Source organism: Chiloscyllium punctatum, chromosome 47 (assembly GCF_047496795.1).
Source record: "Chiloscyllium punctatum isolate Juve2018m chromosome 47, sChiPun1.3, whole genome shotgun sequence".
Taxonomy (NCBI): Eukaryota; Metazoa; Chordata; class Chondrichthyes; order Orectolobiformes; family Hemiscylliidae; genus Chiloscyllium; species Chiloscyllium punctatum.
Genome location: NC_092785.1, coordinates 42,240,124 through 42,252,230, shown reverse-complemented (window position 1 = coordinate 42,252,230; position 12,107 = coordinate 42,240,124). Strand labels below are relative to the sequence as shown.

At 53.4% G+C, this 12,107-nt stretch overlaps 3 protein-coding genes across 3 annotated transcripts in view; 2 read left to right on the top strand and 1 right to left on the bottom strand.

The window, feature by feature from the left end:
* Positions 1 to 12,107, top strand: part of LOC140468612 (uncharacterized) — a 1,157,363-nt gene that overhangs the window by 351,239 nt on the left and 794,017 nt on the right. The gene's annotated exons all lie outside the window — the stretch shown is intronic.
* LOC140468686 (T-cell surface glycoprotein CD3 zeta chain-like) overlaps positions 1 to 12,107 on the top strand; it is a 684,153-nt gene that overhangs the window by 607,011 nt on the left and 65,035 nt on the right. The window lies entirely within an intron of this gene.
* Positions 5,363 to 11,485, bottom strand: LOC140468609 (class II histocompatibility antigen, B-L beta chain-like). The gene is made up of 5 exons (XM_072564708.1): positions 11,311 to 11,485; positions 9,872 to 10,144; positions 8,225 to 8,506; positions 7,287 to 7,398; positions 5,363 to 5,567 (listed from the first exon to the last, which is right to left on the bottom strand). The coding sequence occupies exons 1-5, from the start codon at positions 11,366 to 11,368 to the stop codon at positions 5,546 to 5,548; spliced, it is 747 nt and encodes a 248-aa protein (XP_072420809.1). The 5' UTR covers positions 11,369 to 11,485; the 3' UTR covers positions 5,363 to 5,545.

The window sequence follows — 12,107 nt, the reverse complement described above, 5'->3', positions numbered from 1 at the left end:
GCAGTTTGGAGAGGGTGCTGTGATAGGGTTTAGACTGTGATGTCTCTCACTGAGCACAGTTTCCATGTCAGTGCAGTTTGGGGAGGGTGCTGTGATAGGGTTTAGACTGTGATGTGTCACTGAGCACAGTTTCCATGTCAGTGCAGTTTGGGGAGGGTGCTGTGATAGGGTTTAGACTGTGATGTCTCTCACTGAGCACAGTTTCCATGTCAGTGCAGTTTGGAGAGGGTGCTGTGATAGGGTTTAGACTGTGATGTCTCTCACTGAGCACAGTTTCCATGTCAGTGCAGTTTGGGGAGGGTGCTGTGATAGGGTTTAGACTGTGATGTCTCTCACTGAGCACAGTTTCCCTGTCAGTGCAGTTTGGAGAGGGTGCTGTGATAGGGTTTAGACTGTGATGTCTCTCACTGAGCACAGTTTCCATGTCAGTGCAGTTTGGGGAGGGTGCTGTGATATGGTTTAGACTGTGATGTCTCTCACTGAGCACAGTTTCCATGTCCGTGCAGTTTGGAGAGGGTGCTGTGATAGGGTTTAGACTGTGATGTCTCTCACTGAGCACAGTTTCCATGTCAGTGCAGTTTGGGGAGGGTGCTGTGATAGGGTTTAGACTGTGATGTGTCACTGAGCACAGTTTCCATGTCAGTGCAGTTTGGAGAGGGTGCTGTGATAGGGTTTAGACTGTGCTGTCTCTCACTGAGCACAGTTTCCATGTCAGTGCAGTTTGGAGATGGTGCTGTGATAGGGTTTAGACTGTGATGTGTCACTGAGCACAGTTTCCATGTCAGTGCAGTTTGGGGAGGGTGCTGTGATAGGGTTTAGACTGTGATGTCTCTCACTGAGCACAGTTTCCATGTCAGTGCAGTTTGGGAAGGGTGCTGTGATAGGGTTTAGACTGTGATGTCTCTCACAGAGCACAGTTTCCATGTCAGTGCAGTTTGGAGAGGGTGCTGTGATAGGGTTTAGACTGTGATGTCTCTCACTGAGCACAGTTTCCATGTCAGTGCAGTTTGGGGAGGGTGCTGTGATAGGGTTTAGACTGTGATGTGTCACTGAGCACAGTTTCCATGTCAGTGCAGTTTGGGGAGGGTGCTGTGATAGGGTTTGGACTGTGATGTCTCTCACTGAGCACAGTTTCCATGTCAGTGCAGTTTGGAGAGGGTGCTGTGATAGGGTTTAGACTGTGATGTCTCTCACTGAGCACAGTTTCCATGTCAGTGCAGTTTGGGGAGGGTGCTGTGATCGGGTTTAGACTGTGATGTCTCTCACTGAGCACAGTTTCCATGTCAGTGCAGTTTGGGGAGGGTGCTGTGATCGGGTTTAGACTGTGATGTCTCTCACTGAGCACAGTTTCCATGTCAGTGCAGTTTGGGGAGGGTGCTGTGATAGGGTTTAGACTGTGATGTCTCTCACTGAGCACAGTTTCCATGTCAGTGCAGTTTGGGGTGGGTGCTGTGATCGGGTTTAGACTGTGATGTCTCACTGAGCACAGTTTCCATGTCAGTGCAGTTTGGGGAGGGTGCTGTGATAGGGTTTAGACTGTGATGTGTCACTGAGCACAGTTTCCATGTCAGTGCAGTTTGGAGAGGGTGCTGTGATAGGGTTTAGACTGTGATGTCTCTCACTGAGCACAGTTTCCATGTCAGTGCAGTTTGGGGAGGGTCCTGTGATAGGGTTTAGACTGTGATGTCTCTCACTGAGCACAGTTTCCATGTCAGTGCAGTTTGGGGAGGGTCCTGTGATAGGGTTTAGACTGTGATGTCTCTCACTGAGCATAGTTTCCATGTCAGTGCAGTTTGGAGAGTGTGCTGTGATCGGGTTTAGACTGTGATGTCTCACTGAGCACAGTTTCCATGTCAGTGCAGTTTGGGGAGGGTGCTGCGATAGGGTTTAGACTGTGATGTGTCACTGAGCACAGTTTCTATGTCAGTGCAGTTTGGAGAGGGTGCTGTGATAGGGTTTAGACTGTGATGTCTCACTGAGCACAGTTTCCAAGTCAGTGCAGTTTGGAGAGGGTGCTGTGATAGGGTTTAGACTGTGATGTCTCACTGAGCACAGTTTCCATGTCAGTGCAGTTTGGGGAGGGTGCTGTGATAGGGTTTAGACTGTGATGTCTCTCACTGAGCACAGTTTCCATGTCAGTGCAGTTTGGGGAGGGTCCTGTGATAGGGTTTAGACTGTGATGTCTCTCACTGAGCACAGTTTCCATGTCAGTGCAGTTTGGAGAGGGTGCTGTGATCGGGTTTAGACTGTGATGTCTCTCACTGAGCACAGTTTCCATGTCAGTGCAGTTTGGAGAGGGTGCTGTGATAGGGTTTAGACTGTGATGTCTCACTGAGCACAGTTTCCAAGTCAGTGCAGTTTGGAGAGGGTGCTGTGATAGGGTTTAGACTGTGATGTCTCACTGAGCACAGTTTCCATGTCAGTGCAGTTTGGGGAGGGTGCTGTGATAGGGTTTAGACTGTGATGTCTCTCACTGAGCACAGTTTCCATGTCAGTGCAGATTGGAGAGGGTGCTGTGATAGGGTTTAGACTGTGATGTCTCTCACTGAGCACAGTTTCCATGTCAGTGCAGTTTGGGGAGGGTCCTGTGATAGGGTTTAGACTGTGATGTGTCACTGAGCACAGTTTCTATGTCAGTGCAGTTTGGAGAGGGTGCTGTGATAGGGTTTAGACTGTGATGTCTCACTGAGCACAGTTTCCAAGTCAGTGCAGTTTGGAGAGGGTGCTGTGATAGGGTTTAGACTGTGATGTCTCACTGAGCACAGTTTCCATGTCAGTGCAGTTTGGAGAGGGTGCTGTGATAGGGTTTAGACTGTGATGTCTCTCACTGAGCACAGTTTCCATGTCAGTGCAGTTTGGGGAGGGTGCTGTGATAGGGTTTAGACTGTGATGTGTCACTCAGCACAGTTTCCATGTCAGTGCAGTTTGGGGAGGGTGCTGTGATAGGGTTTAGACTGTGATGTCTCTCACTGAGCACAGTTTCCATGTCAGTGCAGTTTGGGGAGGGTGGTGTGATAGGGTTTAGACTGTGATGTGTCACTGAGCACAGTTTCCATGTCAGTGCAGTTTGGGGAGGGTGCTGTGATAGAGTTTAGACTGTGATGTCTCTCACTGAGCACAGTTTCCATGTCAGTGCAGTTTGGGGAGGGTGCTGTGATATGGTTTAGACTGTGATGTCTCTCACTGAGCACAGTTTCCATGTCAGTGCAGTTTGGAGAGGGTGCTGTGATAGGGTTTAGACTGTGATGTCTCTCACTGAGCACAGTTTCCATGTCAGTGCAGTTTGGGGAGGGTGCTGTGATAGGGTTTAGACTGTGATGTGTCACTGAGCACAGTTTCCATGTCAGTGCAGTTTGGGGAGGGTGCTGTGATAGGGTTTAGACTGTGATGTCTCTCACTGAGCACAGTTTCCATGTCAGTGCAGTTTGGAGAGGGTGCTGTGATAGGGTTTAGACTGTGATGTCTCTCACTGAGCACAGTTTCCATGTCAGTGCAGTTTGGGGAGGGTGCTGTGATAGGGTTTAGACTGTGATGTCTCTCACTGAGCACAGTTTCCATGTCAGTGCAGTTTGGAGAGGGTGCTGTGATAGGGTTTAGACTGTGATGTCTCTCTCTGAGCACAGTTTCCATGTCAGTGCAGTTTGGGGAGGGTGCTGTGATAGGGTTTAGACTGTGATGTCTCTCACTGAGCACAGTTTCCATGTCAGTGCAGTTTGGGGAGGGTGCTGTGATAGGGTTTAGACTGTGATGTCTCACTGAGCACAGTTTCCATTTCAGTGCAGTTTGGGGAGGGTGCTGTGATCGGGTTTAGACTGTGATGTGTCACTGAGCACAGTTTCCATGTCAGTGCAGTTTGGGGAGGGTGCTGTGATAGGGTTTAGACTGTGCTGTCTCTCACTGAGCACAGTTTCCATGTCAGTGCAGTTTGGGGAGGGTGCTGTGATAGGGTTTAGAGTGTGATGTCTCACTGAGCACAGTTTCCATGTCAGTGCAGTTTGGGGAGGGTGCTGTGATAGGGTTTAGACTGTGATGTCTCTCACTGAGCACAGTTTCCATGTCAGTGCAGTTTGGAGAGGGTGCTGTGATAGGGTTTAGACTGTCATGTCTCTCACTGAGCACAGTTTCCATGTCAGTGCAGTTTGGGGAGGGTGCTGTGATAGGGTTTAGACTGTGATGTCTCACTGAGCACAGTTTCCATGTCAGTGCAGTTTGGAGAGGGTGCTGTGATAGGGTTTAGACTGTGATGTCTCACTGAGCACAGTTTCCATGTCAGTGCAGTTTGGGGAGGGGGCTGTGATAGGGTTTAGACTGTGATGTCTCTCACTGAGCACAGTTTCCATGTCAGTGCAGTTTGGAGAGGGTGCTGTGATAGGGTTTAGACTGTGATGTCTCTCACTGAGCACAGTTTCCATGTCAGTGCCGTTTGGGGAGGGTTCTGTGATAGGGTTTAGACTGTGATGTGTCACTGAGCACAGTTTCCATGTCTGTGCAGTTTGGGGAGGGTGCTGTGATAGGGTTTAGACTGTGATGTCTCTCACTGAGCACAGTTTCCATGTCAGTGCAGTTTGGGGAGGGTGCTGTGATAGGGTTTAGACTGTGATGTCTCTCACTGAGCACAGTTTCCATGTCAGTGCCGTTTGGGGAGGGTTCTGTGATAGGGTTTAGACTGTGATGTGTCACTGAGCACAGTTTCCATGTCTGTGCAGTTTGGGGAGGGTGCTGTGATAGGGTTTAGACTGTGATGTCTCTCACTGAGCACAGTTTCCATGTCAGTGCAGTTTGGGGAGGGTGCTGTGATAGGGTTTAGACTGTGATGTCTCTCACTGAGCACAGTTTCCATGTCAGTGCAGTTTGGGGAGGGTGCTGTGATAGGGTTTAGACTGTGATGTCTCACTGAGCACAGTTTCCATGTCAGTGCAGTTTGGGGATGGTGCTGGGCTTTTTGCTCACTGTACGTCTCATTCTCTCTCTCTCTCTCTCTCTTTCTCTCTCTATCTGTGTCCCATTCTCTCTCTATCTGTGACCCTCTCTCTTTCTCTGTTTGTCGCTGTGTCTCTGGCTCTCTCTCTATCTCTCTGTATCTCTCATTCACTCATTTACTCTCTCTCTCTCTCTCTCTCTATATCTGTGGCCCTCCCGCACTGTCTGGCTGCCTCTCTGTCTCTCTCTGGGTGGTGCTGGTGATCCGAGTCCTGAGCATGTTGCCTAACGCTGCTGCGCGATGTGTGACCACATTTCCCCTTGTCTGTATGACAGGATAGGAGCGAACTGAGGGGTCAGACAACGAGAGTTTATTATCGTGCCAAGTGAATATACCAGAACGTTCACATCAGACAGTTTATAATGTCCAAGAAACTGCAAGCAAATTTCAAATACAGTTTATTAATCATTTACATGAGATCTCGAGTAGATTTCTCCTCTGGCTTTATGATGAGGCATCCTATAATCTAACAACAGCCCCTGAACCATCATTAATTGTAGATGATCCACTCTGTTCGACAGAACAAACCCGAAATATCCTTCCGATACAATCTGTCTCTGTCTCTCAGCTCCCAACGTGGACAGATCTACAGTGAAAATGGATGGAAAAGGTTTCATTTTGGAGAAAACTTTCAACGTAAAACTGGAGTCAGGGTCAAGTGAAACCGATCAGTTTCATTGCTGCTCTAGAACTGAACATTACCCAGGCTTTTATTCAGAGTAAAGCTCTCTCTACACTGTCCCCCCATCAAACACTCCCAGGGACAGGGACAGCACGGGGTTAGATACAGAGTAAAGCTCCCTCTACACTGTCCCCCCATCAAACACTCCCAGGGACAGGGACAGCACGGGGTTAGATACAGAGTAAAGCTTTCTCTACACTGTCCCCCATCAAACACACCCAGGGACAGGGACAGCACGGGGTTAGATGCAGAGTAAAACTCCCTCTACACTGTCCCCCCCATCAAACACTCCCAGGGACAGGGACAGCACGGGGTTAGATACAGAGTAAAGCTCCCTCTACACTGTCCCACCATCAAACACTCCCAGGGACAGGGACCGCACGGGGTTTGATCCAGAGTAAAGCTCCCTGTACACCATCCCCATCCAGGACAGGGACAGCACGGGGTTAGATCCAGAGTAAAGCTCCCTCTACACCATCCCCATCCAGGACAGGGACAGCACGGGGTTCGATCCAGAGTAAAGCTCCCTCTACACCATCCCCATCCAGGACAGGGACAGCACGGGGTTAGATCCAGAGTAAAGCTCCCTCTACACCATCCCCATCCAGGACAGGGACAGCACGGGGTTAGATCCAGAGTAAAGCTCCCTGTACACCATCCCCATCCAGGACAGGGACAGCACGGGGTTAGATCCAGAGTAAAGCTCCCTCTACACCATCCCCATCCAGGACAGGGAAACCACGGGGTTCGATCCAGAGTAAAGCTCCCTGTACACCATCCCCATCCAGGACAGGGACAGCCCGGGGTTAGATCCAGAGTAAAGCTCCCTGTACACCATCCCCATCCAGGACAGGGACAGCACGGGGTTAGATCCTGAGTAAAGCTCCCTGTACACCATCCCCATCCAGGACAGTGACAGCACGGGGTTAGATCCAGAGTAAAGCTCCCTGTACACCATCCCCATCCAAGACAGGGACAGCACGGGGTTCGATCCAGAGTAAAGCTCCCTCTACACCATCCCCATCCAGGACAGGGACAGCACGGGGTTAGATCCAGAGTAAAGCTCCCTCTACACCATCCCCATCCAGGACAGGGAAACCACGGGGTCCGATCCAGAGTAAAGTTCCCTCTACACCATCCCCACCCAGGACAGGGACAGCACGGGGTTAGACCCTGAGTTGTGATCTTTCTGGTCTCTGTGCTGCCTGTTTAATTGTCTCGGTGTGACATTGAGACATCCCATTGGTGTCTAACTGACGCAGTGTGTGTGTGGGTGAAAGGTCGGTCTGCCCCCTGACCCTGTTCACTTGTCGGTGTAATTAGTGACTGGGATATATCCGTGAATGATCCCAGTGCCTCCCAATGGGAAAGGGAAGTGTTCCGTACGAACTGCCTCATTGACAGTATCACCTCAGTTTGAATTAACCCATTCCCAGGGGGATTGAACCACCCTGACCTTTCTCAGGACTCCTTCCCAGTCTCTGTCCCAGTGTCATTCCTTCCAGGACTGCCTTGGGTCGGTCGGACCCCTGTCTATAAAAAGGGGAAAGGGCAGGGAGCAGTCTGGATCCTCAGACAGGAAGGGTTTGGGAAAGGAGGGATGGGAAACCAACAAATGCTCACCGACTGCGGATCTTTATAACCAGGGAGAGACCGATCCCAAATCCGAGAGCTCCCACCATGACACCGACAGCACAGACAATAATCCCAGTGTGAACCCGTCTGGGAGGGGGATCTGTGTAAAGGAGCAAACATTGAGCTGATGTTCTGTAACCAGCAAACACTGATCGGCAGAGTTCGGGTATTAGACCACTCCCCGTGGGGTGAGGCAGGATTTACAGGGGGGGGGTCAATATTTACAGGGGGAGGGTCCCAGGGAGGGGGAGTGTGTCAGTATTTACGGGGGGGGGGGGGGTGTCCCAGGGAGGGGGAGTGTGTCAGTATTTACAGGGGGGGTGTCCCAGGGAGGGGGAGTGTGTCAGTATTTACAGGGGGGGGGTGTCCCAGGGAGGGGGGGAGTGTGTCAGTATTTACAGGGGGGGGTGTCCCAGGGAGGGGGAGTGTGTCAGTATTTACAGGGAAAGGTCCCAGGGAGGGGGGAGTGTGTCAGTATTTACAGGGGGGGTCCCAGGGAGGGGGAGTGTGTCAGTATTTACAGGGGGGGGGGTGTCCCAGGGAGGGGGAGTGTGTCAGTATTTACAGGGGGGGGGGGGTGTCCCAGGGAGGGGGAGTGTGTCAGTATTTACAGGGGGGGGGTGTCCCAGGGAGGGGGAGTGTGTCAGTATTTACAGGGGGGGGGTGTCCCAGGGAGGGGGAGTGTGTCAGTATTTACAGGGGGGGGTGTCCCAGGGAGGGGGAGTGTGTCAGTATTTACAGGGGGGGGGTGTCCCAGGGAGGGGGGAGTGTGTCAGTATTTACAGGGGGAGTGTCCCAGGGAGGGGGGGAGTGTGTCAGTATTTACAGGGGGGGGGGTCCCCATTGTGGAGATGTTACCGAGTCCCAGTTAACCCTCTGTCTGTCCTGGATCAGGACAGTCCATGCTCACACTGGGTCGAACTTACCGAGAGATTCAGTCAGAGGTTGCTGGAGACTGATGTGATTGACCCGGCAGCTGTAGGTATCCCCATCGCGAGGCTCTATTCGGATATACTTCAGGACGTTAAAGGTCCAGTCCGGCTCCACCACCAACTGGGATGAGTTGACCTGACCCCCAAACGGCCTCCCGTTGATCAGGAAGCTGACCTCAATCTCGAAAGGGTAGAATTTCTCTGCGTAACAGTACAGGATGTCTGACTGTCCCGGACCCCTGTCCTTCTCCGTGTAGATATGGAGGAGCGGTTTCTCTGTCCGAGATAATGATATTATAACGTGAGAAAAGTCTGTGTTACCCTTGCCCACCCCCCCCTCCCGGGACAGAGCTCTCACTGTCACACACCATCCCCCCAGTTTTATCAAGTGGGTTCGAGAAGGTCTGTCGGAAATTGCCGAAAACGTAAAAGATTTCAAAGTGGGGGCTTGAAGGGCAAAGGGATGGTGTTTAGGATAGTTCAGGAACAAGTGAGGGATATATGACAGGGCCCACTCCCTCAGCACTGACCCTCTGACAGGGCCCACTCCCTCAGCACTGACCCTCTGACAGGGCCCACTCCCTCAGCACTGACCCTCTGACAGGGCCCACTCCCTCAGCACTGACCCTCTGACAGGGCCCACTCCCTCAGCACTGACCCTCTGACAGTGCCCACTCCCTCAGCGCTGACCCTCTGACAGTGCCCACTCCCTCAGCACTGACCCTCCCACAGCGCCCACTCCCTCAGCACTGACCCTCCCTCAGTGCCCCCTCCCTCAGCACTGACCCTCCCACAGTGCCCACTCCCTCAGCACTGACCCTCCCTCAGTACCCCCTCCCTCAGCACTGACCCTCCCACAGTGCCCACTCCCTCAGCACTGACCCTCCCTCAGTGCCCCCTCCCTCAGCACTGACCCTCCCACAGGGCCCACTCCCTCAGCACTGACCCTCCCTCAGTACCCACTCCCTCAGCACTGACCCTCCCTCAGCGCTGACCCTCCCTCAGCACTGACCCTCTCTCAGTGCCCCCTCCCTCAGCACTGACCCTCCCTCAGTGCCCCCTCCCTCAGCCCTGACCCTCCCTCAGTGCCCCCTCCCTCAGCCCTGACCCTCCCTCAGTGCCCCCTCCCTCAGTGCCCCCTCCCTCAGCCCTGACCCTCCCTCAGTGCCCCCTCCCTCAGCACTGACCCTCCCACAGGGCCCACTCCCTCAGCACTGACCCTCCCTCAGTACCCACTCCCTCAGCACTGACCCTCCCTCAGCGCTGACCCTCCCTCAGCACTGACCCTCTCTCAGTGCCCCCTCCCTCAGCACTGACCCTCCCTCAGTGCCCCCTCCCTCAGCCCTGACCCTCCCTCAGTGCCCCCTCCCTCAGCCCTGACCCTCCCTCAGTGCCCCCTCCCTCAGTGCCCCCTCCCTCAGCCCTGACCCTCCCTCAGTGCCCCCTCCCTCAGCCCTGACCCTCCCTCAGTGCCCCCTCCCTCAGCACTGACCCTCCCTCAGTGCCCCCTCCCTCAGCACTGACCCTCCCTCAGTGCCCCCTCCCTCAGCCCTGACCCTCCCTCAGTGCCCAGAACTGTCTGGGGACAATTCCTTGCGACTGTGATGGTTTGAGAAAATCTGACAATCCCCCCGGACTCACTCTTGAGGACGCTGGATCCATTGGTCAATTTGATCATTTCTTTGGTAATGCCTTGCTCCCAGGCCTGGATACCAGCTGCTCGGTCCTTAAAATGTGTCACCTCTTCTTCACCCAGCTCCTTCAGCCCATCTGTCTCCTGACCGTGGATGACAAATGTCTGCTCTTTGTAATTGTAGAACAGGAATGGATAGGCGTTTATATCGAAGATGTGACCATTCGTTTCTGCCTCCTGTGAGTAGCTGTAATAAAGCCTCTCCGAGATGGTCTTGTATTCTAGAGAGGGAGCAGAGAAGGAGTCAAGGCCTCACATTAGACACCAGATCTTAAGGCCCTCCTTTCCCGAAAGCTGGTCGCAGGGCCCGGCCCAAATCCTCTGGGACAGGGTCATCTCCGACTGAGGTGGGGCTCAAGGCACGGGACCCTTGAATCACAAGGAATCACATCGCATGCAGCAGCCCCCCCCCCACGCACGGCCCAGCGCAGAGGGCGGACATTCGGCCCGTCTTGTCGGTTCTGTCTCACATGAGGAGGGGGCTGAATGGTCTCCTGTTCCTGTGTAACAGGCTGGAGGAGGAGGGAGGGGCTGAATGGCCTCCTGTTCCTGTGTAACAGGCTGGAGGAGGACGGGGCTGAATGGCCTCCTGTTCCTGTCTAACAGGCTCAGGGACGTGATCTGCAATGTTACTCTTGTTCTTTGAGGGGAAAGCAAACAAGACATTAACTCGGAGTCACCTCCCCTGGAAGTCCCCGTGCCCTGAGACGGGACGACCATTCCGATTCCGGGATGACCCTCCCAAACCGCACAGCAAGAGTCCAGTTGTCGAGCTGACCTCTTGCACTCAGCGCATCGACACAGAGAGTGGATGGGCGGTGATTGATTTGCTTTGAGTTGGGAAGGCTGAGGGGGATTGGGGGTTTCTGATGGAGCTGTCGAACATTCTGAGGGAAAAATACTTCCCTCCTTGTAAAGGGGGCAGTAACCGGGGTGGGGGTGGAGGGGGGGGGGTGGGGGGTGGATGGGGTTTCTGATGGAGCTGTCGAACATTCTGAGGGAAGAATCCTTTCCTCCTTGTAAAGGGGGCAGTAACTGGGGTGGGGGTGGAGGGGGTGGTGGGGGGTGGATGGGGTTTCTGATGGAGCTGTCGAACATTCTGAGGGAAGAATCCTTCCCTCCTTGTAAAGGGGGCAGTAACCGGGGTGGGGGTGGAGGGGGGGGGCGGGGTCAGTGTTTGGAGGGAGGTGAGGGATGACCAGAATCCAGGGGCTGCTGGGACTGACTGAATTAAAGGGGGTTTCGGAGCCTTCAAGACATTTAGGAAATACTTTCGACAAAGACGCACAGCTACAGGCCAAGGGTAGGGAAATGGGGGGGGGAGAGAACAGAGGGCTAGCATGGGCAGGACGGGCCGAAAGGCCTGTTTAAAAACTCCGTGACTCACCGATCTGTGCCCCCACACTGGTCACCAGGGTGAGGAGGATGATCCCGCAGAGTCCCATGGTGTATCTGTGTGTGTGTTGTGTGGGTCTCTCTCTAGAGGACTCTCACACAGTGCGATGTCAATCAGGGAGTCACTCAGAGACAGATCAACGAGTCCAAGCTTCACTGCCGCTGTGATTCAGTGTTGTAACTGGATCTCAGCACCAACGCGCACAGCATCCCCACCCCCCCCCCCCCACCCAGTTTCCGTCATTTCACAATCCCAGTTATTTTTATAACTTTAATTACTGTCACCCAACACTTGGCTACCGTCCAGATATATAGGTCCTGCAGGAAATAAGCACATTTCAAAACACCGGGGGAATTCTGCAAAAGTTACAAGCACTGCACCCCAACCCCACCATCCCCCCACCCCCCCCCCCCACTTCGAGAACAAGTGACTTGCTCCGAAACAGAGAGGGGAACGTTGGATACAGCTCTTAAGGATTGTGGGATCAAGGGGTTATGGGGATAAGGCAGGAACAGGATACTGGTTGGGGATGATCAGCCATGATCATATTGAATGGTGGTGCAGGCTCGAAGGGCAGAATGGCCTACTCCTGCACCTATTGTCTTTAATGGGAGACTTATTCCCATGGGGAGAGGGGAGATTGGGAGAGTGACTCCCATGGGGAGAGGGGAGAATGGGAGAGTGACTCCCATGGGGAGAGGGGAGAATGGGAGAGTGACTCCTATAGGGAGAGGGGAGAATGGGAGACTTATTCCCATGGGGAGGGGGGAGAATGGGAGAGTGACTCC

Coding starts and splice junctions, on each gene's coding strand:
- LOC140468609 (XM_072564708.1), bottom strand. CDS start 11,368: ATGGGACTCTGCGGGATCATCCTCCTCACCCTGGTGACCAGTGTGGGG. Junction 10,145..11,310: donor CAGTGTGGGGGCACAGATCG/GTGAGTCACGGA, acceptor CTCCCTCTCTAG/AATACAAGACCATCTCGGAG. Junction 8,507..9,871: donor TGGATCCAGCGTCCTCAAGA/GTGAGTCCGGGG, acceptor TATCTCGGACAG/AGAAACCGCTCCTCCATATC.